At 38.4% G+C, this 26835-nt stretch overlaps 1 protein-coding gene across 3 annotated transcripts in view; it reads right to left on the minus strand.

Annotated features, from left to right (window-relative positions):
* Positions 1 to 26835, minus strand: part of fam168a (family with sequence similarity 168 member A) — a 56874-nt gene that overhangs the window by 13001 nt on the left and 17038 nt on the right. For 2 of the 3 annotated variants that reach the window (XM_084409589.1, XM_084409591.1), the window contains exons 2-4: positions 19517 to 19639; positions 5787 to 5878; positions 769 to 849 (exon numbers count right to left, since the gene is read on the minus strand). In XM_084409589.1, the coding sequence (XP_084265715.1) occupies positions 769 to 849; positions 5787 to 5878; positions 19517 to 19587 (244 nt within the window). In that variant the 5' untranslated portion in view covers positions 19588 to 19639. The remainder of the gene's footprint in view (positions 1 to 768; positions 850 to 5786; positions 5879 to 19516; positions 19640 to 26835) is intronic. The other variant, XM_084409590.1, reaches the window with a different exon arrangement.

Here is a 26835-nt window from a genome sequence, read left to right on the forward strand (position 1 = left end):
AGGGCGGCACTGATCATATTGATCCTATCACAGACCTCCCAAACCAACTCCACTAGTGCACCATTTACATCCTGATCTAAAATGTGATCCAAAAATGTCTGCTTACAGCACCATTTTTTTTTTACAAAAACATCATGCTACAAGTTGAGTCACACACAGCTGCCTCAAACAAGCCTGTTAACAAAAGACTAGTGGGAAATTATCTGCACTAAGCCAACCTTCTTCACATGACTCATCCTCACTGCGTCTGGTTTCTCTCGAGACTGAATTTCACACTCAAATCTAAACTCAAATGTACAACTAAAAACAGTTTCAGAATGTTTTCTAAATATCATTATTCGTAAACAACTTGCCAGATCAAGACGGAAACAGATTTATTGACCAAAATCATTTCAGGGAACAGCTCATTACTGAACAAAACACAATTAGTGACCTCATACATCAGAAGCTTTCGAGGTGCACTGGTATATTAACACAAATAAAGCCACTTTTCTAATCATGATGAAGATTTATTGTACAGTATATATTGAGTCAGAGCATTATGTCACTAGTTGGAACCAGCACTATATAACAGTAATATGTTGTTTAATTGTTAAGTTAAAGGCCAGCATCATCAAAATGAGGCTAGACAGTATTAGGCATCAGTATGTGTTTGTGAATACTGCATGTGTTTCATTGGTGTTAATGGATCACTAACGTCTCATGTATTTTGCTCATGTAAGTGTGTATTATGTCATATTCACTGGAAAGTTTGGAGAGTGTACATACCTGGTGGGTATCCTGGGCTACCTGTCTGATAAAGGTTGGCTGTGTAGGTCGGGGCAGTCGTAGGATAACCTCCGGGATAGCCTGTACACATGCAGAGAAACAACAGTTTAGAAATGACACTAAAACATAAAATCAACATTAGCAATTAATTGAATTGATCTGCACTGGTCAATTACACGCATTACAGAGCCGATGTGTCAGACTTGCCAACATATAAACAATTTCTAATAAACAAGATAAAAAAAATGTATTATTAAATTATATTTTGTAAACAAAGTATGGAGTCTGAAAAAAAAAAAAAAAAAAAAAAAAAAAAAAGTCTAGTGCAGACAAAAGCTGCATTTATTTGATCAAATAATACAGTAAAAAACAGTAATATTGTGGAATATTACTACAATTTAAAATAGCCGTTTTCAATTTGAATATATTTTAAAATGTAATTTATATCAAAGCTGAATTTTCAGCATCATAACTCCAGTCCAGTGTCACATGATCCTTTAGAAAGCATTCTAATATGATGATTTGATGCTCAAGGAACATTTCTTATTATTAATGTTAAAAGAAAGTTCTGCTGGTTAATATTTCTGTGGTAACTGTGATTTCTTTTTCAGGATTCTTTGCATTTATTTCAAATCTTAGCATTGATTCAACACTGATGATGTGAATTTGAAAAAAACATAATCTGGCAATATTCTCACATTGAATGGCCACTTTTTTTTTTTTTTTACATATCAATCCATTTCCAATTGGATAAAATCAAGTCCTGTGACAACCTTTTCAAGTTGAATATCCTGTTTCACTCAGCAATACAATAGATTAGAAAAGTAACATGTTTTCTTTTTTTTTTCTTTTTTTTTTGAGAGAGAATCACCAGAACATAAATGAACGAAAGCAAGTGCAGATCCAAAAGGCTGTTACTATTTCCAGATATACTGATCCAAATCAAATCTCTGTAACCTGTGCTATCATAGGAAAGGACAAAGAGAGGGAGAGAGAGCGAGGTGAGCTCTTTATTGAACAGGATGAGCACAGATGGCATCCATTACGACATGTCTGTCTCAATAAGACACAGTCGGATGAGTGCGAAACCCAGTGCATCGCTCCATACTGAACAGCACGAGCTGTCAGACGTACAGGGCATCATGGGAAGGGAGTATCCAGGTCTGGACAGCTCACTGCAAGGGATGGATTATATCAACACTGGAGGATGCAGGAGAAATACTGCCGAAAGAGCGAGCATGTGAGGACCTGCCTGATCATGTGTTTGGTAAAGGAACCGTTCACCCATAGATGATGACAGAATTGTCATCATCTACTCACACACATACAGTATGTCTATTTGTACATAAAAGGAGATATTTAGAAGAATGCTCAGGCTATATTTTTCTAAAGTTCTAATTGACTTGCCAAAGTATTTCTATCCCAATAATAAAAAGCAAAAAAAGAGACTGTTTGGATTTATATAAAATGGTAACACTTTACAATAAGAGTCCATCTGTAACATTAACTAAGGTTAATAAATGTCATAGTAGTATTGATCCTTAAAATGTACTAAAACATTTTAAAGTTCTATCTTTACTAACATGAATGATCAAGTTATAATTAATGTATTAATATTTATTTCATTAAATATGCACAGTACATTTTGTAAACTTAATCGGTTAATCAGTTATCGGCCAGCGTGGTCCAACCTAGTTATTATCTGTAAAATCCACTATCGGTCGACCTCTAATTTCGGCATCACTTGCAGCAGGAAAACGAAAAAAAAATAATAATAATTGTTTCCCAAACAATATTTTGAAAGCACCACACTTTTCAGGGAAACCAACTTAGAAAATGGCTTAAATATAGTGCTATCATTCAGCTAGCTGAAAGTCAAAGTATTTTAAATGACACAATTCACTTTTTAAAGCCTTCCAAGCTACAGTATCTTAAGATATGGTGATATTTGTCTGAAGACACCAGAAGTTTAACTCTTTATCTGCAAGTACAGAGCGTCCTATACATTTTCTCCCTCCATCTCTCCACTGAAATGACCTGAAAAGTCATCCATCCGTTAAGCAGTGCTCACAAAGACACAATCTGATTACAAGTGTTGCAGCCTCTGATACAAACAACGCTCTCTCCACTTACATCTGCACTGACAACTCTCTTTAAAATGGGACTTTAACATTTCATTTAATCTTTCAGTCACTTCAGTTCATTCCTGCATTTACAAGATACATGCAGAATCGCTTGTACTATAATAATGTCACAATCATGAGTCCAATGAACTGTGTGATGTGTGTCTTGTCTTATATGGAGAATCTCTCTCACTGGAAGTCACTTTATTTTATATATCAAGTAAATATAAGGTCTGTGAACTATGCTCATTCCCAGTGATCACAAATGAGACCTCTTTAATATATCGATGATTTCTCCTAGACAACGAGATACTACAACAACTATTTCTACTAATAATAAATATTCATTTATAAATGTAATATAAATGAAAATAATAATAATAACAACTTATTAAGAAATTAGATGTATGCAAATATAAAGATAACTGCAAAGATATACAATTAAAAAAAAATATTATATTAATTTATGCATTTTTTATAAAATGCAATATAACCAATAATCTGGATTATAATATTAATATTCAAAAGATAAATAAACCTGATATACAACTTATAAATTGAATCTATCCCATATATTAAGAGATTACAGGTTTAGTTATAGTAAGAAATTACATGTTTTGTAGTAAAAACTACTCTTACAGCAGTTATTTAAATTGTACTGAATTTCATTATATTTTGATTCTACTTCATTATTATAAAATTATACAACTGGTTTGATTCAAATTAAGAAATTCAATCCTGGATGGAAGACTACCCTGGCCAGCTACTGACCAGCTCAGACCAGGCTGCTACCATGATCCAAAATAAAACTACCAGCTTAAAGGGATAGTTCACCCAAAAATGAAAATTCTGTCAGTAATTACTCACCCTCATGTTGTTCCAACCCCGTAAGACCTTCGTTCATCTTCGGAACACAAATTAAGATATTTTTGATGAAATCTGAGAGCTGTCTCACTCCTCCATAGGCTGCTAGGTGGCCCAAACTTGCTGGCCCAGAAAAGTTATTAAAGAGATCGTTAATATAGTCCAAGTGGCTACAGTGGCTCAATCTTAAGTATATCAAGCGACGAGAATACTTTTTGTGCGCAAAAACAAACAAAAATAACGACTTTATTCTACTATTCATTTCCTTCTCTCTCGACCTCTAGTTGGTTCGCGTTGTGTTTTTGCGCAGCGCGTCTGTGTTGCACGTCACCACGTAGGCTCACTATTGGCCGACGCTGGTCATGTGTGTGATGCGTGATGACGTGCAACACAGACGCGCAGCGCAAAAACACTACGAGGCCCAGAGAGAAGTTAATGAATAGTAGAATAAAGTCGTTATTTTTGTTTGTTTTTGCGCACAAAAAGTATTCTCGTCGCTTGATATACTTAAGATTGAGCCACTGTAGCCACTTGGACTATATTAACGATCTCTTTAATAACTTTTCTGGGCCAGCAAGTTTGGGCCACCTAGCAGCCTATGGAGGAGTGAGACAAGGCTCAGATTTCATCAAAAATATCTTAATTTGTGTTCCGAAGATGAACGAAGGTCTTACGCGGTTGGAACAACATGAGGGTGAGTAATTACTGACAGAATTTTCATTTTTGGGTGAACTATCCCTTTAAGATGGATTTTCCAACAGTGAAAATTCTCCCCGCTAATCTCATATGCTATATCTCATATTTTTTTGTTGAGTTTTTGAACAATGTCTCAGACTGTGCTCAAATTTGCCTAGATACCAAAGTCAGACATCTCAATATGAACAAATTTCTCATCAAATTATATGCTATTAGTTGCTTTTCACATTCATATTACAGCTCAATACTCTTACTGTCCGTGAACAACTGTCTCTTTTAAATTTCTCCAAAGGAATGTTCTAAAATAAAATTGACACTTGAATCGTAAGTGAGAAAACCCTGTAAGTGAGGGGGGAGGGGTGGGGGGAGTAGATGTTGGTGTGTAAACAGTCTCTATTGACCCAGAGAATCCCTTCAATAAGAGCACATCAAATATGAGCCTACGGTTGCCATGGCAGCAGACAAACACCTGCCATGAGTGACACAGCGCTCATGGCTCTACATGCATAAACACACGCCAACACGGAACAGAAGTGAGAGGTGAAGTATGCATTAATGCACACCCATTCCTGCACATCACAGACAGACGCTGAAGTCAGGTCTGCAGCTTAACGATGACAACATTTTTATTTTTGGGTGATCAATCCCTCTACAGACAACAAGAAACAGAATTTGCACCTTAAAGGTGCAGTAAGGGATTTTCAAGAAACGCTGTTTATAATTGAAATTGCTCCACCTCCAAAATGCATGAACATGCAATAAAAGAGTGGATATCTCTTTATCATAGCTGAAGTGAAGCACACCAGCTCCAGACAAACAATGACACTCAAAACTGCCCTGTAACTACAGCTAATCTTACAACCATAGCATAATCTTGGTTCTGTGAAACATAGCAAAGCCAATGTATGGAGCAGAAAACAAGGCAACCTTGTCATTTTCAGACCTTCCCGCTTAGGCCTCGCCAGCGCTAGAAAGCTAGAGGTCCTAAAGTCCTTGGCTGATCATAACCCTTCTTTTTCCAGTGAAATTCTTCTAACCTCTTCTCTTTTGTAATGTCTCTCAGCCACTTCTCTTTCTACAGTCTTTCTTTAAATCTCCCACTTGCTCACTCTCTCTCCTCCCCCATCATGAGTGGACACGTCCCCTGCTGCTGATTTGCTACAAGCGTTTCATTGTGCTCTGTCCGATCCACTTTCAACAGCATTCACTTCCAGAAATCACTTACTGCACCTTTAACTATTGATATATTTTTTGAGTTGTATAGAGTAAGATCACAGACATTTATTAATAAAGCATGTGGTAATTTTAAATACGTGTGATTGTCTCATTACATACCTGTGTATGCCATATTCTTCGGGTTTCCGTACGGGGTTCCCGGTTGCACTGGGCTGTACACCGGGTTCATGGTGGAAGACAGCCTGTTCTTACTGAAAAACAGATAGACAGAGACAGCATATGAGTTACGCCAGTGTTGTTTTGACGGGTATGAACTTCTGCAACACTATTATCTGCCTAAACAAACCAAAATGATGATATAACATACACACACACACACACACACACACACACACAAGTCTCAGATTCTCTAGGCTCTACAGTCTCACCATACATAATTTTTCAGTGGTCTTTTTTACCTTTTTTTGAAGAATTACATAAAAGGGCTTTTCACACTTGAAATAGTTAACCCTGGGTCATTCTAAACCCCAGGTAAATGGAATCCTGGGTTATCTTGCGTCACGTTTCACACTGTTAATAATATACCCGAAGTTGACAATTAATCGTGGGTATTCATAAGATGAAGCTTCACACTTTACATTCCTAAACCTAAGGTTTACATACCTATTTGCATATTTGCTTTGCCAGTCTCACTGACTGGATGAACACAGCATGTGACCTGTTTACATAAAGGCTATAGCATTGCCGACTGTAAGAATGAAATGGTCTCTTCTTCACACCAATTTCCGTGTGTTCTATCGTCATTTGACATTTTTCATATTCAAACCAGCAGCCATATCACCCTGTAGCCCAAGACTGGTTACCCACTGAAGCTAAGCAGGGTTGAGCCTGGTTAGTACCTAGATGGGAGACTCCTGGAAAAACTAGGCTGCTGCTTGAAGAGGTGTTAGTGAGGCCAGAAGGGAGTGCTCACCCTGTGGTCTGTGTGGGTCCTAATGCCCCAGTAAAGTGATGGGGACACTATACTGTCAAAGAGCCCAATTCGTCGGATGACACGTTAAACCGAGGTCCTAACTCTCTGTGGTCCCATGGCACTTCTCGTAAAGAGTAGGGGTGTAACCCCGGTGTCCTGGCCATATTCCATCTAATGGCCCTTGCCAATCCCCATCCATTGAATTGGCTCTATTACTCTCTCTCCTCTCCACCTATAGCTGGTGTGTGGTGAGCGCACTGGCGCCAATGTACTGTGGCTGCCGTCACATCTTCCAAGTGGATGCTGCACACTGGTGGTGGTTGAGGAAACCCCAACATGATTGTAAAGTGCTTTGGGTGTACAGTAGTACATATGAAAGCACGTGGATATAAGGAGGAGGGTTTCTTAACCCTGGGTAAAAAGCGGTGCTAACCCTGCTTCTAAATTACAAGTGTGAAACGTTCCTTTACCTTCCTTTAAAAGTGGGATTAAGAATGACCGGGGGTAAGCGCAGTGTGAAAAGACTTGGCTATTTTAAGACCACGTTTCAGGAGATGCTGTAAAGTAAATCTTCACATATGTTTTGCTGTGGCTTTTTACATGTTTCGGTTACTTTTGTAATGGTATTAGAGTTAATAGATAATTCTTTATATTTGAATGCCAATAAACAATATATTGGCCAATAAATCTAAATTTGTTTAAAATTTTTGAGAGCCTGAAAAAAAAAGTCTTACCATTAAATGCCATGTCCCAAGCACTAATCAAAACTATACAGTATATAATTTGAACCAGTGTAATTTTTAAAATGAATTTTACACTCCTACGGCCAACTTTCTTTATTAAAGTTTTTTAATTTATTGTCTTACAAATAAATAAAAGAATGTCTAAATAATGCAAACAATTCATTGGACAACATTACTTGCGTATAAAGAATCAAAATGCATGGGCCATGGATAAATAAAATTAAATGGCCTCTGCACGGACAATAATGAAATTATTTTAATTAAACCATATCGTTGATGAAAATAATACGAAAATAAAAATTAATAATGGATCAATGTTTTTGAAAAAGAAACATCTTAAATTAATATCACTTTTTTTTATTTTTATAACAGCATTTCTTTTTGAGTTGCGTGTGCTGAAGATGAAGAGCTGAATGAACAATGGAAAAATGAATCGTTTTGTTAGCGGGTTAACAACCAAACGCATCCTATATGAGATTAATCAGATATTTATACAACAGAATCATATTTCAATTTATATCTGCATAAAATGATGGAAATACACAAATTAACTTGAACTAAGTTACGTGCTAGTCAGAATGTGTCACTCTTGTTGTGGATGCACATGCGCTCTTCCCGTAACAACGCTCTGAAACATGGCAACTAAACCCAAAGTATTCACAATGATTTATTACAATAGTGTTCTCTTTATGTTATGTATATGACAGTCCCAATTGTAGTTATTAATGTTGTGCATTACTGTTTGAGCTATGTGCACTGAATGATCATTGGTAAACTGAATCTCTTTACTACCGTGTTAACTTAAAGGTCCCATAGCATGGATTATTTTATTATTTTATAATGTTTCCTGGGGTGCCCTTATAATGTTAGTATGTTTTTTAGATACATTTTTTTCATAATTTAGAAATAAAAGGCATTTTTCCTAGCCTGATTTTAGCCTCTGATTTGAACGCTCTGTTTGAAGGTGCGTGTCTGCTGTGAGACTTCAGTGTAAACACTCACTGCTGAGATTGGCCGACATGCTTGCATATGAAATAACTAGCATTACATGTGGAACTCTCTCGAAAACTTTTATTATTACAGCTATTATACATTTTTACTATTACAGCTATCGAGATAAACAAATCGTGAGAAGTTTTTTAAGTATTTAGATCTATTCCCATCACATAAAAGGTTGCAGTGATGAGCATTGAGCAGATGACAGTCTGTTGATGGCGTGAATAAAGATCTTATCATTGCAACGCAGTTTCTGCTCTCTCACTAATGCTTTCACCAATGCAAACATGATGTAAATACAGTAAGAGCTTCGTTGTGCAGTGTAGCAGCGTCATTGATTTCATAACGAGTTTTGGCAAGTGTCCAGACAAACTGGACGCTGTGCGCTGTGTGATTGACAGCTTGGGCAATTGGAAAGGGATTGTTCTTTGATCTCTTTCTGTATATATTTTAATCACAGTTTAAATAAGATTATTTTCATCCTACTAAGAGAAACGATGTGAAGTTGATATTTTAGTCACTGGCTTGATTTACTGATGCATAAACAGTATTGAACGATTTTGAGAGAAAGATTATCTGTCTGAACTTCACAGAAATTCACATAACCCACTGGTTTTTCAGAGGCTCGGATGAAGGAACTAATAAAGTGAAATTTTCATGCCATGGGACCTTTAACCAAACACATCCTATATGAGATCTGATATATTGAGATATATATATATATATACACAGTGAGGAAAATAAGTATTTGAACACCCTGCTATTTTGCAAGTTCTCCCACTTAGAAATCATGGAGGGGTCTGAAATTGTCATCGTAGGTGCATGTCCACTGTGAGAGACATAATCTAAAAAAAAAAAATCCAGAAATCACAATGTATGATTTTTTAACTATTTATTTGTATGATACAGCTGCAAATAAGTATTTGAACACCTGAGAAAATCAATGTTAATATTTGGTACAGTAGCCTTTGTTTGCAATTACAGAGGTCAAACGTTTCCTGTAGTTTTTCACCAGGTTTGCACACACTGCAGGAGGGATTTTGGCCCACTCCTCCACACAGATCTTCTCTAGATCAGTCAGGTTTCTGGGCTGTCGCTGAGAAACACGTAGTTTGAGCTCCCTCCAAAGATTCTCTATTGGGTTTAGGTCTGGAGACTGGCTAGGCCACGCCAGAACCTTGATATGCTTCTTACAGAGCCACTCCTTGGTTATCCTGGCTGTGTGCTTCGGGTCATTGTCATGTTGGAAGACCCAGCCTCGACCCATCTTCAATGCTCTAACTGAGGGAAGGAGGTTGTTCCCCAAAATCTTGCAATACATGGCCCCGGTCATCCTCTCCTAAATACAGTGCAGTCGCCCTGTCCCATGTGCAGAAAAACACCCCCAAAGCATGATGCTACCACCCCCATGCTTCACAGTAGGGATGGTGTTCTTGGGATGGTACTCATCATTCTTCTTCCTCCAAACACGTTTAGTGGAATTATGACCAAAAAGTTCTATTTTGGTCTCATCTGACCACATGACTTTCTCCCATGACTCCTCTGGATCATCCAAATGGTCATTGGCAAACTTAAGACGGGCCTTGACATGTGCTGGTTTAAGCAGGGGAACCTTCCGTGCCATGCATGATTTCAAACCATGACGTCTTAGTGTATTACCAACAGTAACTTTGGAAACGGTGGTCCCAGCTCTTTTCAGGTCATTGACCAGCTCCTCCCGTGTAGTTCTGGGCTGATTTCTCACCTTTCTTAGGATCATTGAGACCCCACGAGGTGAGATCTTGCATGGAGCCCCAGTCCGAGGGAGATTGACAGTCATGTTTAGCTTCTTCCATTTTCTAATGATTGCTCCAACAGTGGACCTTTTTTCACCAAGCTGCTTGGCAATTTCCCCGTAGCCCTTTCCAGCCTTGTGGAGGTGTACAATTTTGTCTCTAGTGTCTTTGGACAGCTCTTTGGTCTTGGCCATGTTAGTAGTTGGATTCTTACTGATTGTATGGGGTGGACAGGTGTCTTTATGCAGCTAACGACCTCAAACAGGTGCATCTAATTTAGGATAATTAATGGAGTGGAGGTGGACATTTTAAAGGCAGACTAACAGGTCTTTGAGGGTCAGAATTCTAGCTGATAGACAGGTGTTCAAATACTTATTTGCAGCTGTATCATACAAATAAATAGTTAAAAAATCATATATTGTGATTTCTGGATTTATTTTTTTTAGATTATGTCTCTCACAGTGGACATGCACCTACGATGACAATTTCAGACCCCTCCATGATTTCCAAGTGGGAGAACTTGCAAAATAGCAGGGTGTTCAAATACTTATTTTCCTCACTGTATATATATATATATATATATATAAAGTGGAGAAATAATTATTTGATCCCCTGCTGATTTTGTAAGTTCACCCACTGACAAAGAAATGAAGGGTCTATCATTTTTATGGTAGGTTTATTTTAACGGATAGAGACAATATAAACCCAAAAATCCAGAAAAACATATTATACAAAGGTTGTAAATTGATTAGCATTTGAGTGAGTTAAATAAGTATTTGATCCCCTACCAACCAGCAAGAATTCTGCCTCCCACAGATTGGCTATGTGCCCATGTGGAACACAGATTAGTCCTGCCACTTTAAGAAAGAACTCCTAATGTCAGCTCATGTGTATAAAAGAAACCTGTCCACAGAATCTGTATCTTCCATTCCATCCTCTCCACCACTATGGGCAAGACCAAAGAGCTGTCAAACGTCAGGGACCAGATTGTAGACCTGCACAAGGCTGGAATGGGCTACAAGACCATCAGCAAGAAGCTTGGTGAGAAGGAAACAACTGTTCGTGCCATTATTCGGAAATGGAAGATATACAAAATAACCATTAAATTGCCCTTGACCAGGAGCTCCATGCAAGATCTCGCCTCATGGGGTACGGATGATCATGAGAAAGGTGAAGGATCAGCCCAGAACTACACGGGAGGAGCTTGTTGGGCAGTTGGGACCACAGTCACCAAGCAAACAATTGGTAACACATTATACCGCAATGGACTGAAATCATGCAGCACCCGCAAGGTCCCCCTGCTCAAGAAGGCTCATGTACAGGCCCGTCTGAAGTTTGCCAATGAACATGTAATGATTTAGAGAAGGCTTGGGAGGAAGTGCTGTGGTCAGATGAGACCCAAATTGAGTTCTTTGGTATCAACTCAACTCGTCGTGTTTGGAGGAAGAGAAATGCTGACTATGACCCCAAGAACACCATCCCTACAGTCAAGCACGGAGGTGGAAACATTATGCTCTGGGGCTGTTACTCTTCTAAGGGTACAGGACGACTTCACCGTATTGAGGGGCTGATGGACGGGCCATCTATTGTAAAATCTTAAACGAGAACCTCCTTCCTTCAGCCAGAACACTGAAGATGGGTCGTGGATGGGACTTCCAGCATGACAATGACCCAAAACATACCGCCTAGGCAACAAAGGAGTGGCTCAAGAAACATATTAAGGTTTTGGAGTGGCCTAGCCAGTCTCCAGACCTTAATCCTATAGAAAATCTGTGGAGGGAGCTGAAACTTAGAGTTGCAAAGGATTTAGAGAGGATCTGTAAAGAGGAATGGACCAAAATCCCTCCTGAGATGTGTGCAACAGAGAACCACTTTTCTAGGCGTGGTATGGGATTCGATCACTATGCAAGCACGTTTCTCTCCAGCACGCATCGCTCCCAGGGATTCAGGGACAAGATTCGTATCACCTTGATCGCCCTGCGGTGGCCGGGCAGAGTGTGGTTGTCGGATCTAGTGTCTCTCCTCGATGGATCTCCTTGGGAGATTCCGGTCAGGAGGGACCTTCTGTCCCAAGCAGGGGGCTCAATACTTCACCCCCGCCTAGAACGCCTCTGAGGGGGCCCAGCTTATAGATGCTGGTCTCTCAACTGAGGTTGTTGAGACCATTCTTCACTCCAGAGCTCTCTCCACAAGGAAACTGTATGCCCTGAAGTGGAGAGTGTTCACTTCTTGGTACAGTGGTCATCAGCTGGACCCAGTTAACTGCCCTGTTGATACAGTGCTGGAGTTCCAGATCTATTGTCCTGCAGGCCTTCTGTCCTGCTCCATTCCAAGATTCCGACCAGAAAAGAAATAATCTGCTTTGTCCAGTTAGGGCATTGGATGCCTATGTCCACAGAGCTGCCCTGTGGCGTAGATCAGAACAACTGTTTGTGTGTTTTGGACCTCCCAATAAAGGGTCCCCAGAGAAAGAGCAGAGAATGAGCAAATGGATAGTCGGGGCTATCTCTCGTGCTTATGAATTGGCCGGACTGCCTACCCCTTTGGCAGTGCGGGCCCGTTCAGCTAAGAGTATGGCTGCCTCTAAAGCTCTAGTGTCAGGAATTTCACTTCAAGATGTTTGTGATGCGACAGGCTGGTCCTCACCACACACATTCATGAGGTTTTACGTCCTAGACTTGGGCTCCACACCTGGGGCTCAGGTGCTCTCGTCTTAGTGCTTTCTTGATTCACACTAGAAAGACACTGGTCATTGTGGCGGCGTGGGTATAGACGTTCCCACAGCGTCAATCGACGCAGCGCGAGTTCCCTTGAAATGGAACGCCTCTGTTCCGACTGCAACCTCAGTTCCCTTAAGAGGGAACGAGACGCTGCGTTGCCCTGCCATACTTACTGAATGCCTGTTAGCGACTTGCTTCATCCTATTAGAAGCTAGCGTTACACAGTATGGGCAGGGTTTATAGTTTCCTGGTTGATGACGTCACCCACCTCTGACGTCTTGTCACCATTGGACTGATTTCACTCATGCTTCATGACGCAATCACACAGAGTGTTCCCACAGCGTCAATTGATGCAGCGTCTCGTTCCCTCTTCAGGGAACCGAGGCGATTTGCTGCTCAAGAAACATTTCTTATCATCAATGTTGAAATATTGTGCTGCTAAATATTTTTGTGGAAAAAGTTTTGAACAGTAGCGTGATTGATATAATTTTATCAATAATTAAATATGAATATTTTCTTGTTCAAGCTATTTCCATATTCTACGTCTTTTAAATATCTAACAACATTCAAAGATAAAGTGGTGGTCATACCACACTTTGTGTTGCGTTTACTTGTAGCCATCCAAATACAGCAGACAGTATTTTACAAAAGTGTATGTGAAAACCTTTGTCTTTCATTGTGCACTAAAGTTCACATTTGGTGAAACCATTAGTGCCACCAAATGTGCTACCATTAGCCCTCATTTTGCATCAAAACACGTTTAAAAGAAAACAAACTTTAAGAAGTGAAGCAGGATAGTAGATGGTAAATAAGAACATTTACATTTGTTATTTATTATGTATCATGCAATTTATTATACAGCGGGGGAAATAAGTATTGAACACGTCATCATTTTTCTCAGTAAATATATTTCCAAGGGTGCTATTGACATGAAATGTTCACCAGATGTTGGTAACAACCCAAGTAAGCCATACATACAAAGAAACAAACAAAAATAAGTTCAGAAATTAAGTTATGTGTAATAATGTGAAATGACACAGGGAAAAAGTATTGAACACATGAAGAAAGGGAGGCGCAAAAAGGCATGGAAAGCCAAGACAACTGCTGAAAACTTACAGTAATTAAAAAGCAATCCAGCCCCCTGTCAGTGGAAATTAATAACAGCTGGTTCAGTCCCAAATGATGGCCTACAAAAAGGTCTCATTGCCAAGGTGTCACACAAGACACATCTCATGATGGGTAAAAGCAAAGAGCTGTCTCAAGACCTTCGCAACCTAATTGTTGCAAAACATGATGATGGCATTGGTTATAGGCGCCATTCTAAGCTTCTGAATGGTCCAGTGAGCACTTTTGGGGCCATAATACGGAAGTGGAAAGACAATAATTTCACCATAAATTTGCCTCGACCAGTGCTCCTCGCAAGATTTCTGATAGAGGAGTGAAAAGAATAATCAGAAGAGTTGTCCAAGAGCCAAGGATCACTTGTGGAGAGCTTCAAAAAGACCTACAGATAGCAGGTACTGTTGTCTCAAAGAAAACAGTAAGTAATGCACTCCACCGCCATGGCCTGTATGCACGCTCACCACGCAAGACTCCATTACTGAAAAAAAAGCATGTTGAAGCTCATTTAAAGTTTGCTGCACAACATTTGGAAAAGTCAGTGAAATACTGGGAGAATATAGTGTGGTCACATGAGAGCAAAATTGAACTGTTTGGATGCCATAATACACACCATATTTGGAGGAGAAATGGCAGTGCACATTACCCTAAAAACACCATACAACTTGGTGTTGGCTCTTGGACAACTCTTCTGATTATTCTTTCACTCCTCTATCAGAAATCTTGCGAGGAGCACTGGTCGAGGCAAATTTATGGTGAAATTATTGTCTTTCCACTTCCGTATTATGGCCCCAAAAGTGCTCACTGGACCATTCAGAAGCTTAGAATGGCGCCTATAACCAATGCCATCATTATGTTTTGCAACAATTAGGTTGCGAAGGTCTTGAGACAGCTCTTTTCTTTTTTACCCATCATGAGATGTGTGTTGTGTGACACCTTGGCAATGAGACCTTTTTGTAAACCATCATTTGGGACTGAACCAGCTGTTATTAATTTCCACTGACAGGGGGCTGGATTGCTTTTTAATTACTGTAAGTTTTCAGCAGTTGTCTTGGCTTTCCATGCCTTTTTGCGCCTCCCTTTCTTCATGTGTTCAATACTTTTTCCCTGTGTCATTTCACATTATTACACATAACTTAATTTCTGAACTTATTTTTGTTTGTTTCTTTGTATGTATGGCTTACTTGGGTTGTTACCAACATCTGGTGAAAATTTCATGCCAATAGCACCTTTGGAAATATATTTACTGAGAAAAATGATGACGTGTTCAATACTTCTTTCCCCCGCTGTATATAGAAAACAGAAGACCTTGACTGTGACATCATATCCTTTAGCTCAAGTTCCTTGCAGGGTCTGAATTTTTTTGCATCCTTAAAGTCTAAAGTGGCTTCAACTAGAACAAGAAACAAGTTTAAAAATGAGAAAAACAGCAGTAGGGGGACGTTTCCATTGTAAAACTGAACTACTGATTGTCTGGGACGAGATTGAGGTTAATCTAATCCTTACGGCAAACTGGGTGTGAGTATGTGAATGTATGAGTGTGTTACCCTCCCTCATTGTGCATGTGTGTGCGTCTGATCTCGATGTGCGAACACTCGATGCCATTATCAGTCAGTCAGTCGGGGGGGAAAGACATGAATAGGGGAGGATTATGCGTCAGAACTTCCCCTCACACCACGGCCACACACGACGGAAATGGGAGAAGGCCGTGTGAGCATGGAGCTGTTAGCAGGTGTTCATATGTATCGTGGTGTTGTGTGTGTCACGAGCATGTGTGTGTGTGTGGGAGAGTGGATATGTCAGAGGGGAATGTGCCCATCAGAGCGAGAGGATGACACCCTCACAAACACAAGTATGAAAGATGACACCCTCATAAACACAAGTATGAAAGATCAAAGGAGATTGATGCAGCATTTAAATTATCCTAAAGATTTTATCAGCATGTAAAATGCATTAGAGACGTAAAAATAATTTGGCAAACTGCAGAAAAAAAAAATCGAATAGTCTTTTATAAAAGCAACAAGTCATGAGAGGTTACGCATTACAGTGTTCACCGCACATGCAGGTGCACTTGTTGTGCTTGACAATATCCCTTTACTACTGTAAAGTCATTGTAACAACATGGTCTCTCATGACTTGTGAGAAGGCTGAGAAGAATATTATATGTAACATTGCTAACATTGTTCTACATAGATAAATAGCCTATTAAACCATAATATGCTGCCTTTAAAATATAAATAGTGGTGGTCAAGCACACAAATGACACTTTCCGCAGCACACTGGGATTGTTTGACCGTTATTTGACTATGCCTTATAAAACAGCAAGGAGACTTACCAAACGTTTTAATAATTTATTGGTAAACTAGTGTTTTCTGAGTCAGTGTCGGCTGCAAAGGTGAAGCTGTGAATCTCCACAGCATAGTGGACGGTGAAGTGGAAAGGTGGAAAGGTGAAGCTGTGAATCTCCACAGCATAGTGAACATGCACATAGAAATGCATGAGAAATGCACGTATCGAATTTAAATCGGTTCATTTTAAAAGTAGACATTTCAATCTTCAGACATATAGAATATGTGAGGCAAGTATGCACTCGTATGAGCATGAGTTTTGTTTAAACTGTAAATTGCAGGTTACATTTTTCACGAAGATAATGCAATGTGCTTATTAAACATAAAGATAAGAACCGCCCACCATTGTTTTGTATGTTTTTTATACCAAAATGCTGAATATAATATGAAAAGTTGGTACTTTTTACAGTGGTTTTAAGCACTCCCCCTCCCTTCCACTAGGCTGGGCGTGACGTCATAAGAGGGACTCCAAGCCTAGAGTTACCGTTAGTCTAACGGCAAGTAGGCTAGCAGTTATATTGGAGACCTAGCTAGCAAAAATGGTTAACTATTGTGTTTGTGCGGTATGTACGAATACATCAAAATTCACCTCCACGGCGTTCAGAGTTCGGTTGCTCGCCACTCAGTGGTTTTTGTTCATCTTTCGCTAACTGGACCCCGCCGCAGAAACACACTTGCCCTCCCACGGGCTGCGCTCATCCACCTCCCTTGAGCTCGGTCCGTCCAAAACGGCTTTTCTCGGCTTAATCCAGTTAAAGGCGCGTATCTCGCAACAGCTCCGTGTCGTTGCGGAGTTGCGTTTTAGCACTGACAATATCGCATTCTGTCAGCAGATGCTGGCAAAGCGCCATTGTGCCTGTGCAGTGTGTGCATCTCTACAGCTCTGATTAGGACTACTGACACCATGTAACTAAATAATGTCTTCAGCCGTTGTCCCTCCTTGCTATTCTACATGACGGCAAGATTTTGAAAAGACTTTGGCTTGTTCCCTAATGTTATCAGTCTCCCAGTCGTTCTCCATAGTCAAGCCACAAACAGTAGCAATCTAGCAGAGTATGGGTTGCTACTCCCTCTTATGACGTCATCACCCAGTTACTGTAAAAAACATGCTACCTTTGAAGAAACCCCACTAAATGTTATTTTAACGCATTTTAAGACAGAAATTTTTAAAAATATAAATATTAAGCACTTTAATTTACACATTAATTGGTTGTGGTGGTTAACCTGCAATTTACACTTAAATTTTTGTGACGCGCTCCAGAAGTTCACACGAAGACCAAGATAGTAAAAACTGCATCCTGTTTGTTTTCTTTATTTTACAGAAGCACAAGTTTTGTTGTTGTTGTTGTTGTTGTTGTTGTTGTGAGTACGTGAATACACATATAAAAGTAGACTAGTTTAGAATGATGTATTATTCCCTATCTGTATGACCAAAAATGATGGAGCATTTTAAATTCTCTGAGTTCTTGGATTTGCGCCAAATAATAGCGCACATTTATCTAGGTCAACATTAGAGCGAGCGACCACGTTAAGTTGCAAACGTTAGGCTACTACTTGCGTGTTTCAAATTATAAGCCATATTTGAGGTCGGTGAATGATAGGTGAACATTTGGAATTCCTGGCCGAAATACTGTAATTACCAAATGGACCAGAAGTGTTAAAGATCTGTCTGTCGCGGACTGCGTGACTTCGCCACTTCCTGTGGAAGTTTTATTCTTCTGCAACTAACTGAATAATAAAAATTTGGTTGACTAGGTGATTGCACACTAGCGCAGAGCAAGCATTTTCAATCCATTCCTATGGAAGTTGAGCTTCATGCTTGCACGGTGCATTGTGGGATTGACAGTGGACCGGAGAGTGTCAAAAGGTTGGGCAGTTCTCAAATGTATGCAAATATCTATCGAAAAATGCGGTCGGCAGCAAATCGTTGTGAGGTTCATATATATATATATATATATATATATATATATATATATAGTGATTATACTGGCTGGGTTCTCAAAAGTTTAGAAAATTGACAGCATATCTTGGGGCATTCAGAATAATTTTTTTTTTTTTTAAAGAAATTAATACTTTTATTCAGCAAAGATGGATTAAGTTGACCAAAAGTGATAGTAAAGACATTTTTAATGTTACAAACGATTTTTTGGTAAAAATAAACGCTAATATTTTGAATTTTCTATTCATCAAAACTTCCTGAAAAAATGTATCACGGTTTCCACAGAAATATTAAACAGCACAACCGTTTTTTTCAAAATTGATAATAATAAGAAATGTTTCTTGAGCAGCAAATCAGCAAATTAGAATCATTTCTGAAGGACCATGTGACATCCTTGTGTCATCACTGGATAATAATACTGGAGTAATTATGCTGAAAATTCAGATTTGCATCATAGGAATATACATATAAAAAAGGAATGGCCATTTTTCAGAATCCAATCACTTAAATCAAACAAATAACAAAAAGATGTGCCTAAAATCCATCACATCATCAATATAAAAGTAAAAAGGGTTGTGAATGAAATGTCATGTTGTCTTTAAAGGGGTCATCGGATGCCCATTTACCAAGTTCCAAGTTTGTAACATGTTTTGGTTAAAATCCCTCAATGGTTGTGTAAAACAACACCCTTTTTACCTCCTCAAAAACAGCTCTGTTCACAGCGACCCGTTTCTGTGCATATCTCTTTAAATGATAATAAGCAACTGCTCACCCCACCCCTCTCTTCCATGGGGCGTGTTGACGCAAGACACGTAAAGTGCTGCCTTGGCTGACAGCATACAAATGGCTGAGGGCAGAAATATGCTAATACGGGACAGTCCGCTTGATTATAGAGCGTGTTTAGGCTTTTTGAGTGGATGGATGGATTTTTTTCATTATATGGTGGTTGTGTCCACACACTGCAAAGACACATTTATAAGCAAACACCATTTAAAAGTGAATTTTGCATTCGATGACCCCTTTAATAAGCTTGATCAGAGGTACAAAAATAGAAATGAGCAGGTGAAAACTGTGTGCTGCTCTGAGACTAAACAAATCAAGGTCAAACAAACCCTAGAGGAGGGAAACATGACATAGCCTGGCCAGTATGTAGGTCAGAACAGCTGGAAACGTACATACATCAGGGTGAACAGTACATCAACTTCGACCCAAACACACACACACACACACACACACACACACACACACGGTGGAAGGTGCTGAGCACTAGACTGACCTCTTAACGTTCTGACTGGTGTCTGTTGGGTACAGAAAACTGAATTTGTCAGTGGAATGCCCGCTTGCCATTCTCAGTGAAGGAAAGGCAAATGAAGGAGGTAGGAAGAATGGATATGCAAATCTGGAAATGACAAAAAAGAAGGAAACAAACAAAAACGAGAGCAGGATATGATTAAAAGGCAAACCATCAAGCACAAGCACAGCAGAGCAAAGCAAAACACAGCAAAGCAACACAAAGCAAGCAAAGCAGTGGACAGAGAGAGAGAGAGAGAGAGAGAGAGAGAGAGAGAGAGAGAGAGAGAGAGAGAGAGAGAGAGAGAGAGAGAGAGAGAGAGAGAGAGAGAGAGAGAGAGAGAGAGAGAGAGAGAGAGAGAGAGAGAGAGAGAGAGAGAGAGACACTGACAAGCAGCAGAAATCAATCACACACCTTCACACACTGATGGACAGATCAGTATGGGGGTGAATAACGGTGCGTCAGGGACAAACAGCGCTGGCTTGGAGCAGTGTTCTCGTGTGCATGTAGATGTGAGTTAAAATGCAGTCAAGCCCACTTAATATCACTTCCTTTAATTAGATGCTTATTTCATTCCCACACACTTTAAAAGGGTTAGTGTGCAGGAAAAACGAGGAATATCATCTCCATTTCACATTATTCTATATTAAGGACAAGCACATAGGTCATTTTCACTAATTAAATAAATGTGCTTAAAGGGATAGGTCATCATCGTTTACTCACCCTCCAAACTAATATGAATGTTTTTCTTTTGCGGAAAACGAAAGAAGATCTTTTGAGTCCATTGACTTTTTTTTATGAAATTGCTCAAAATATCTTTAAATTTTTGGGTACAATATCCCTTTAAATGTAATAACTAACACCAATAGCCTCGTGGGCAGCGCGACATATAGCGCCATTGCGCTTCAGACGACCTGAGTCTGAGTCCCAGCTCGCAGACCTTTTCTGATCCTGTCCCCCTCTCTCTCCCACCTTGCTTCTTGCCCACTCTATACTATCCTATCAAGGCGAAAATCGCCAACAATAAATCTTAAAAAAAAAAAAAAAAAAAAAATTATAACAAGTGATGAGCATTTATAGAGTAATATATCATTATAATGATGGTAAATGAAAGAATACCATGTCAACACATTAAACATGATTCATGTGCAATGGAGGCCAGAGGATGCTACATTTTTTTCACCAATGAATTTACATGACCTTTTCTCATGTGATTGCAGTATAAAGATTTTGTACAAATAAGTTTACTCCAACAAAAAAAAAAAAAAAAAAACAGTGATATTGTTTAGACAAAACGATAAACTAGGTTAATAACAATGAGTATTTTAATTCTACATCACCAATAATGGTTTTAACTAACTGAAAAGTTAACTGAACAATGTAGAGATTTCTTTGAAAAAATAAAGAATAAATATGCATAAAAATGTGCTTACAAACCATTTTGAAAAGCAAACCACTGCCATTAATGCCTAACATTTTATCATTTCACATGTTGTAGTAGCACTTTGCATCTTACCCAAATAAAATTGTATCTGGTCAGTAGCACGATGACAAAAAACAAATACATCAAAAAGAATCTTAATACTTCTATACTTTTCTTGGAAGCGCCTGAAAGCACACAGAATCAATGTCAATGCATGCATAGTAAATGCATTGTTTGCTTCCTAATTAACTGCCATATTGACAAATTTAACATATGAAGTCTACATCCTGGCAAGTAAACATATCTCACTAATTTATATCCTAGAGTGTTTACCGCTAAGAGATAAGAAAGTGTAAAGAGCGACAAAATATCAATAAACAGCTAAAATGGCACATTTGCTGCACAGTCACATATGGTGAATTGTAGATGCTTGTAATTTCTTTATTGAAATGTAATGCAATTATGAAGTGCATCCAGGTCACAATCACGCATGCAGGTATTTTAACCCTATACGTGACTTTATTAAATAATCCAATAGTGCCCTCTAGTGAAGGTATTATGCAACCATGCTTGCCCTCACCTCAGGTTAATGCAGTGGTTCTCAATTCCAGTCCTCAGGACCCGCTGCTCTGCACATTTTGTATGTCTCCCTTATTTAACACACCTGAACCAGATCATCAGCTCGTTAGGAGAGACTCCATGAACTGAACTGAGTGTGTCAGATAAGAGAGAGACATACAAAATGTGCAGAGCAGCGGATCCCGAGGACTGGAATTGAGAACCACTGGGTTAATGTCACTGCTCTTAAATGGACAATTGAAAGTGATGTAAAGCAGGTTTGGCTGTACTTTGCACATGTGCATGTTCTTTTTTATGTGCAGAGGCGGCTCTGAGCTGCTTGTGTTCTGCAGACCATGAGTCATTAATCAGGCCGTGACAAGATCACCTTGAGCTGTTGGTGGATGAAGGTGCCCCTCACACTAGTACACAACCACCTCTCTCTCTCTCTCTGCACTAATATCTTCCTCAGTAGGACGGTATGATTGATGGCATAATGAAGGATATCAAACTGCCACACAGATGTAACGGGGAAATCTACTAAAATTGTATGCGTGTATTCAGAACATGTTCAGACGTGATATGACTGACTGCCTCGGATTCACTGATTCTTTATCTTATCAAAAATCATCACACTGACCGATGGAAAATTAAAGACTAGACAACACATCTTCTATGATTCTCGTGCCATAGAGGCACGAATCAGGGATGCTACAATTTTTTACCAATGAATTTGCATGACCTTTTTGCATTTATAAGGATTTTTACAAATCATTTTATGGAGATTTCTGCGGCAGACTTCCATTTGTATTTCAAGTATGAATCAAACTAAATGTATTTTCTGGCTAATTTTTACTCAAAGAATAATATCAGATTAAGTCAGTTCAATATTTTCATAACATAGTAGATCATACCTAGGAAAATAGGAAAATGGATATTATTGTTAACTAAAACCCCAACATTTAAAAAATAACATGAATAAAAAAAATAAAATAAAAACTGAAATAAATAAAAAATATACTAAAACTGTGATAAAATGAACAAAAACTAAGTAGACATAAAACACAAAGACTAATAAAAACTATTATAAAAAAAAATACTAAAACTAAAAATCACAATGCAAATGGAAAATTTAAAATAAAAACTAATTCAAAATATTAATAAATACTATAATGATACTGAAATACACAAACTTTCAGATTCCTTGATTTTTCCAGCACTTCAATGATTGTAACGCTGACAAACATTTACATGTGATCATATAACAAAGATATGCTTTTTACCACATAAAAATGATTATATAAATATTCAAGGATGTTTTTTTTATTTGTATGATATTAATATTTCGCCCATCTCTTCTGGAATGTAAAAAACAGAATAAATACAACACACAACCCTCAACAGCAGAAACTCTTTTTGAAATAATTAACTGGAACGCACACACAGACACAAAAGAACCTTTTTTATGTCTCAATGACCAAAATGCAGAGCAAAATACAAGGCAGAACACATTGAAGAGCACTCATTATCCCGAACAGGTATTATTCACTGAGCATTATGTGCTCTGCTACAAGCCAAACACGCACAGTGGCTCATCAAGGGTGGAGAATGGGGTTCTTAGTGCACACTCGGGTAACTAACCAGCATTAAACGCACCAGACTGCCCGTCCCCGAAGAGTTGTTCACGAGGGAAGATATGTGCAGGAAAATGGCTGACTTCTAATACAGGGCTGGTTTAAAGGGATAGTTCACCCAAAAAACAAACAAAAATAAAATAAAAAAATACAAATGTTTCCATCATTTACTCACCTTTATGAGGTTCCAAACCTGTATGAGTTTCTTTCTTGTGTGGAACATAAAATAAGATCTTTTGAAGAATGTTGGTAACCAAACACTTGCTGGTGCCCATTGACTTCCATAGTAAGAAGTCAATGGGGACCAAAAACTGTTTGGTTACCAACATTCTTCAAAAGATCTTATTTTATGTTCCACACAAAAAAGGTTACAGGATACAGGTTTGGTCGCCTCTAGTCGGCATCATGTCAGCGTGTTGAATCGGCGTCAGCCAGTGCATGAGAATAAAAGCGAAAGTGATAAAAGCGAGCAAAGTAGTCATGATGGCTGTCAAAGTCAGAAGGCTGGTTCTAATTTGACGTCATCTTACCTGAGCATTCCAATATTTTCATAACAACATGAGCCGGCTGGAATGAAGAAAGTGATCAGCATGATTCAAAATGGTAAGCAAGCGCTATACGGGTTGTATATATGTAGTCCTAGTTTTGGTTTTCTTTTTTGAATGACGAAAATAGACTATTGATTCCTGCTGATTTATGCAGTCATTTCCTTACACGCAGACACAGAACACACATGCTAGTTGGCAGTCAGCTGTAGTCTTTGCGGTGTGTTCAAGTGCAGCTTTTTGAGCTGATGCGAGGCGACAACACAAGCTATGTTTCCATCCAAAGTTGAGCATTTAACTTTGGAATTGGAATATCGCATAGAACATTTGTGAATAAAGCACTGTTTCCATCCAGTGAGTCGAAAAGAACAAAATCCTTAAAATCCTTTAAAAGGAAAATGTTCCTTTAAAGTCCACTGTGGTAAAAATCAAGCTCTTGAATGTTGTTTATATGTCTATGTGGTGTTTTCAATATGCTTTAAGACAAACATGTGCAAATTCATAAATCAACACCATTGCTGAGTATTTTCTCTTTAAAACTTTAGTGAACCAGAGACAGTCTCAAAAATGCGGTTTGACCATAGACTGGTGTTTCTGACGTCACAAACTACCCAAGCACGTCAATGTGTGAATGTCAACGAGTGGATCTCTGAGCTGGTGCGAGTGAGTGGAGGCGGGGCTAATTTGCATATTCATAGAACCGCATGTACTAAATGAGACATGGGTGTAGAGTTACATTCAAGCTATTTTAAGGCATGAAGAATTTTTTAGAAAGGAGACATTTTTTAATTATGTAATTTTGGTGATGAGTTTTAATGGATACAATTATTGACTACAGGGGTGCTTTAAGAAAGCAGAATTGTTACGTGGACTCTAAATCCAAATCCTTATGATTGCCATCTCTCCTCGCTTGCCTTCTCCTTTCGACTGATTTTCATGATCTCCCCCGTCCTCTCTCCAACCAAATCAATACCTCCTCCATTCCAGCGTCTTTCCTCCTCCTTTCCGTCCCTCCCCCCCTTTTTCCTCAATCTCTATGAATAACTCTTTTTTTTTTCTCCCTCCTTTTTTTATCAGGGTGAATCTGAACACACTGCAGTGCCCTTGAGCTCTCACTCCTCTCCTTCTCTCTCATGCAGAACACAGAGTTTGGCAGTTATGTTGCAGTTATGTAACACGCTGCTCTTTATAACACGTTGTTGAAAGGTGCATTGCTTAGTGCTCATTATATTTGCCCTGCAGCATCAGGAGACAGGAAACAAAATGAGGGGAAATCCAGACGCAAAATTAAGCTGAGCGCCATTACATTCACCTCATTTGGCGCTTGATACAACATTCAGGATGATGTGAATCTGGATTTGATTTCCATGATTTCCCATTAACAACCCGTGCGAGCACAGACTGAATCGAAAGAAAGTAAATCATATCTTTAAAATAGATTCTACTGTGTATTTCAGGGTCCAAAAAGAGCTAAATATTACCTAAATAATTCATTATGAAATAATTTCATTATGGCAAAAATATAGTTTTTAATAACATAATGTAAAAACAGTTTAATGGTCGGTAAGAAATACTTATGGTTGGTAAATCTTCCCAATTGGCAGGTGCATTTTTTTATTTCACTTATTTCTTTTTATTTCAAATGTAACAAATCCTGTCAAGAATGCCTCAGTCATATTTAACCACAAATGGTGGTAATAATAATAATAATAATAATAATAATAATAATAATAATGTCTATTTTCTTTTCTATTTTAAATTAGATCTATTTTTAGGACCATGAACATCAACAAATTCTCATTAAACAAATAATAATTAAATTAATAATAAAATAAAATAAATAATTAGTTTTTCAATAAAAAAAAGTGCTTAATTTTCATGAAAAAAATGCCACAATTCATAAATCTTAATGCTCTTAAAAATAGGCTTAATTTTCTTAATGCAAAATATAATTGACTATTTTTCCTTTTGATTTTGGGGTAAAATATGCCCTGAACATTTGTGAGGATTCACTCTGGTGCTTGTGTCTTTCAAAACGCATTAGACAGCAGTTCAGTCCGGTGGAGGTTTTCCCTGCTGACTGGGCAGTTAGGGTAAATCTAAGGACACGCATACAACACACACTCAGCACTTTGACCCCGCAGTGACCCTACGATGACGATGATGTCAGTGACATTGGGACACACCACTAACCAGCTTCCTGCAGCAAGGAAGTGTTTTCCTGTGACTATCTTCATTTACAATCCAGACTGCAATTCTTTGTACCGAAAGGTACGACTGCAACAACAAAGCAGCAAAGATTTGCTTATCAAAGCTCAAACAAAAGCAATTTGACCGTCTTCTGCTGCTTAGTCATGACTTTCATTAATTAAAAAATGTTCAGTCCGAGTATATGCCATATTTAATTTCTCCATTCAATAGATTGTAATATGGTAAGGTCGTACATCATGTCTAATTACCAGAATTTCCACAACCCAAAGATTTTTATATACTAAAAAAAAGATGTTAAGTTTGGAGTCGGCATTTGGCAAGATTTTTTACATTGTTTTTGAAAGACGACCCTTATGTTCACCAAAGCAGCATTTATTTGATCATAAACAGTAAAAGTACAAACAGTAATATTGTGATATTACAATTTAAAATAACTATTTTCTAGTTTGATGTGTTAAAATGTAATTTATTCCTGTGATGTCAAAGCTGAATTTTCAGCATCAATACTCGCGTCTTCAGTGTTGGATGATCCTTCAGAAATCATTGTAAAAAATGCTTATTTGCTGCTCAAGGAACATTTATTATTATTATCAATGTTGAAGACAGCTTTTTTCAGTATTCGTTGATGAATAGATCAATTAAAATGCTCAATAAAAATATTAATTTCTTTCAAAAATGTCTTTCACGACGGCACAACATAATGAACGTATGCCTCTCAATGGCTCATTTTCATTCAGGTCAAATTAAATCTAGTTAAAGTTTAAGGGAATAGTTCACTTAAAAATGAAATCATCTTTTACTCACCCTCAAGTTGTTTCAAACCTGAATGAATGTCAATGGGGTCCATCAACTGTCTGGTTACCAAAATTCTTCAAAATATCTTCTTTTGTGTTCAGCAGAAGAAAGAAATTCATACAGGTTTGAAACAACTTG

The sequence above is a fragment of the Rutilus rutilus genome (genome assembly GCF_951802725.1).
Source record: "Rutilus rutilus genome assembly, chromosome: 5".
Taxonomy (NCBI): Eukaryota; Metazoa; Chordata; class Actinopteri; order Cypriniformes; family Leuciscidae; genus Rutilus; species Rutilus rutilus.